The sequence below is a fragment of the Rutidosis leptorrhynchoides genome, chromosome 1 (assembly GCF_046630445.1).
Source record: "Rutidosis leptorrhynchoides isolate AG116_Rl617_1_P2 chromosome 1, CSIRO_AGI_Rlap_v1, whole genome shotgun sequence".
Classification (NCBI taxonomy): domain Eukaryota; kingdom Viridiplantae; phylum Streptophyta; class Magnoliopsida; order Asterales; family Asteraceae; genus Rutidosis; species Rutidosis leptorrhynchoides.
In genome coordinates, this window is record NC_092333.1 from 593243369 (window position 1) to 593247275 (window position 3907).

A 3907-nucleotide genomic window follows, 5' to 3' on the forward strand; every position below is an offset into this window, starting at 1 on the left:
ATTTAGCCATCTCATCAATATGATCATATCGATCTGGATTATTCATGGTAATCAGACCAAAGAGTTAAATACTAAAATTCTTAAACTTCACATTATACGTAAATTATGAATTATATTTTTTATGGAAAATTTATGCATGATCAAAAATAAATACACATGTATAAATAAAGGATAACATACATATGCACATATATACACACATTAATTTTGTATTATTATCCACATATTCTTATACTTGAACCCATCAATTGTCATATCATGTACCCCTTTTGTTTCTATATAAACTTACTCGGTACTTCAAATTACACACCCAAAAACACAACCCTCCTTATCTCCCCCTCAATCACACACTCATCTTCCTACACCCTTCTAAAAGATCAAAACAACTATGGTTATCAAGCAAGAAAAAAGCCTATCAACCACCATGAATGCAAAAATCATAGGCTCAGGGAAAGAAACTATGATTCTAGCTCATGGCTATGGTGGAGACCAATCTCTTTGGGACAAAGTTCTACCTATACTCACTCAAACATACCAAGTTGTTGTTTTCGATTGGTGCTTTTCGGGCGCTATTAAAGAACCAAATACTCTCTTTGATCCGAGTAAGCATACTTGCTATGATGCTTTTTCTGAAGACTTAATCAACCTTCTTCAGGAGTTGAGCTTAGATTCAACTGTGTTCGTTGGCCACTCGATGTCCGGTATGATCGGATGCATAGCTTCGGTGAAAAAGCCTCATCTTTTCAAGAAACTTATCCTTGTTTCACCATCTCCGAGGTATGCTTCCTAAACATATACTCAACACACACATACGCTTGCGTACGTTCTTTTTTCTAAATCTAGGAACGTTAGGGATAAACAAAGACTATATATATATAAACGTAACACACGATGTCACGATGTAGTTTGTATAAAATAATAAAAAATAAATAATATTAGCGGTGTATAATAAAATCATCCCAATAAAACGTAGTGGTTGAGATGATATCCTTACAAGAACTGTATGTCTTCGATTCAAACTTCACTATCAGTATATTACTTAGTTATTTGCCGAAAAAAAGTGACAAACGGTCACGAGACAACCAGAACGAGTTGGCTATGTTAGTATGTTATGAATATTTAGCATCTTTAAGTAGACTTAACATAAAATCTTATCCGTTTATATTTAATGGTATAGAGTATAGGATAGGTGAAGATGTGAGAACATGTATACAAAATCGTTTATATATTTGTGGAGGAACTAATAAGAGATTAAGAGTATAAATTAGATTAAAGACTAAGAAAACAATTATATTAACTAAATAATTGAAGCTGGTCGATCGGCCGGCCGTCTGGCTTAGTTTGTGAGTTTCCCCCTGGCTCCATCCATATAGTTAACGTCCTCGAATAATGTTTTCTTTTTAGACAAAAGAAAATCATTTTAGTTACTTAATTAATTTTTTTATAAAAATATATCTTTCAGTTTGTGATCGGTATTTAACATATTCTAGTATTCTACAACCACACATATATATACACCCGAAGCAAAATCACTAACAAGTATATGGAGAGGTGATCAATGTTCGTTTATTTTCTTTTATTTTTTTTTTCATTCTTAATTTGCTTTTAAAGAGCTAAGACAAACTTTTATATACTTACAAAAAATTGTTAATATTTTAACGAGAATAAATTTTTAAAAAGATGTTGGAATAGATGATTATCTCGTACATGTTGGAATATAAATTTGGTTGTTGATGTTATTTTTTTTATTTCTTATTTTTTTTAACATCATGATATACTGTTGATGTTGTCTACATAAATATTTCATATGATAAAAGAAAGGGGGATGATTCTCACACACACTTTTTTGATCCTCACACACCAATTGAGTATTATTAGAAGAGTAAAAGGTTAAAATAGGTGTGTGAGGATCAAAAAAGTGTGTGTGAGAATTATCCCCCTAAAAGAAAACCTGTAACTATAATATTAAATTATTAAATTGAATGTTTAATATGAAAAGAGGAAACGGGCTTGTCACTTGTGTGAACGTAGTTAGTAAGACTGTAGAAGTATTAATGCATGCAATGGCGTGTAGTACGTTGTGCGTTGATTGGACAATACTTGGATCTTATCAGAAAAGCTAATATTTGGAAATATTGAAAGAGACCAAACAGCAATAACCTAAATCGTACGTCACCACTAAAATATTTCAAAATAGTCCTTTTCAATAAATAATACGTATTTCATATCATTTCTTGATTGTTTCTTTATAAATGTTCATATTGCTACTTTGAATTGTTTCATTATAACTGTTTAATTTATTGTTTAAAAGTCTAAGTAAAAGAGATGCAACTCGATTGGTAAAGGTTATCGCGCGAGAACTCTACCATATTTATTGATAAATCCATTATATATGTGCATTTACAATAAGTTGCATTAGCAAATTAACAATAAGTTGTACGAGTATTTGATTTGGAAACACTCTGATTGGGGCGGAGAGTAATTTTTATGTGATACGGAGTAATAATTATTAGAGCTACATACATTTAATAATTTATGTGAAATACTAAATAATAATTATAATTAATTAGTTACTACATATATACCCTTGACTATCCCATACGACAAACTAAAATACCATTACCAGTATCATATTATATTTCAACAATAATGAAATAATGGTAAATGATTATTAAGAATAAAGTTTCTCTTTAAAGACGGTTAGTTATGAAATTCTTTAAATTAAAATACTCCGTTTTGTTTTAGACTATATCACATGATTCATGACTACCCAATTTTCAGGGTGCATTATTTATTTATCATGTTTCATGCCGTGATTGATGATGCTTTTTTATTCCTTAAAATCATTGATTAATTAAAATTAATTAGTTTATTGCGGAGTAATATTTTTACAAAATGAAAAATATAAAAGGTTATGAATTGTACTGTATAACTTATTAATTTTTTTTTTTTTTTTTGTAGGTACTTAAACTCTGAATTCTATGAAGGAGGTTTTGATCTAAAAGACCTTGAGCAGCTATTCACAAGCATAGAGTCCAACTACAATGAATGGGCATCCTTCTTTCCATCCCTTGTTATTGACAAAAATGACCCCGAATCACTCAAGGTTTTCGAAAAATGTCTTAAAAGAATGAACCCCGAGATTGGCCTTTTGATAGCGAAAACTGTATTCTTATCCGATCATCGTGACATTCTAGAAAAAGTTGCAATACCATGCACTATAATTCAAACAACAAATGATATTGTGGTTCCAATCTCAGTCGTCGAATATATGAAGAAAACGATTAAGGGAGAATCGACGGTTGAGATGATTGATACTCTTGGACACTTTCCTCAACTTACAGCCCCTAATCAGTTTCTTGAAATCATTGATCGAGTGATGAACGTTGAGTTGTCGAAAACTCTGATAGAGTGAATACCAGTTTGTTTTGGAATTAAGGGTATATTAGTACTTAAATTACTTGGTCTTTTTGGATGTATTTGCTTGTTTCTATTTTGGGGGTTTGTCCATGTGAAAATAGTATGCAATCAATGTGTGTTAGTTTGGAGTTGGTTTTATGGTAGATATGTTAACATGTTCCTGTGGCCATGGATTGTTGTGAACTTGTTGATTTTTTAGTCAATGTGTACAACTTTTAGAATTTAATCAAAGGTGTGGTGTAGTGTTTGAATACAAATATGCTTTTTATCAACTCTACAGAAAACCCGTAATGGTCACGGACGTTTATGTACAATAGTAACGATACACAATTTCGGCCAGCCTGCAAAACAAGTCGTCGACTCAAGATTGATTTGTTCGCAAAACGAGTCGAAAACTTGAGCCAGAAAAAAAACTAAAGAAAAAAAATTAATAAGCAAATAAATAAGCAAAAAATAATGCGATATGTGTCACTGATAATACAGGGAT

General features: G+C 31.1%; 1 protein-coding gene across 1 annotated transcript; it reads left to right on the forward strand.

Moving 5' to 3' along the window:
* Positions 1–314: 314 nt before the first annotated feature.
* On the forward strand, positions 315–3677 carry LOC139883584 (strigolactone esterase D14). The gene is made up of 2 exons (XM_071867747.1): positions 315–777; positions 2962–3677. Exons 1-2 carry the CDS (start codon positions 389–391, stop codon positions 3413–3415), a joined length of 843 nt encoding a protein of 280 aa, XP_071723848.1. The 5' UTR covers positions 315–388; the 3' UTR covers positions 3416–3677.
* Positions 3678–3907: the final 230 nt, after the last annotated feature.

Coding starts and splice junctions, on each gene's coding strand:
- LOC139883584 (XM_071867747.1), top strand. CDS start 389: ATGGTTATCAAGCAAGAAAAAAGCCTATCAACCACCATGAATGCAAAA. Junction 778..2,961: donor CTTGTTTCACCATCTCCGAG/GTATGCTTCCTA, acceptor TTTTTTTTGTAG/GTACTTAAACTCTGAATTCT.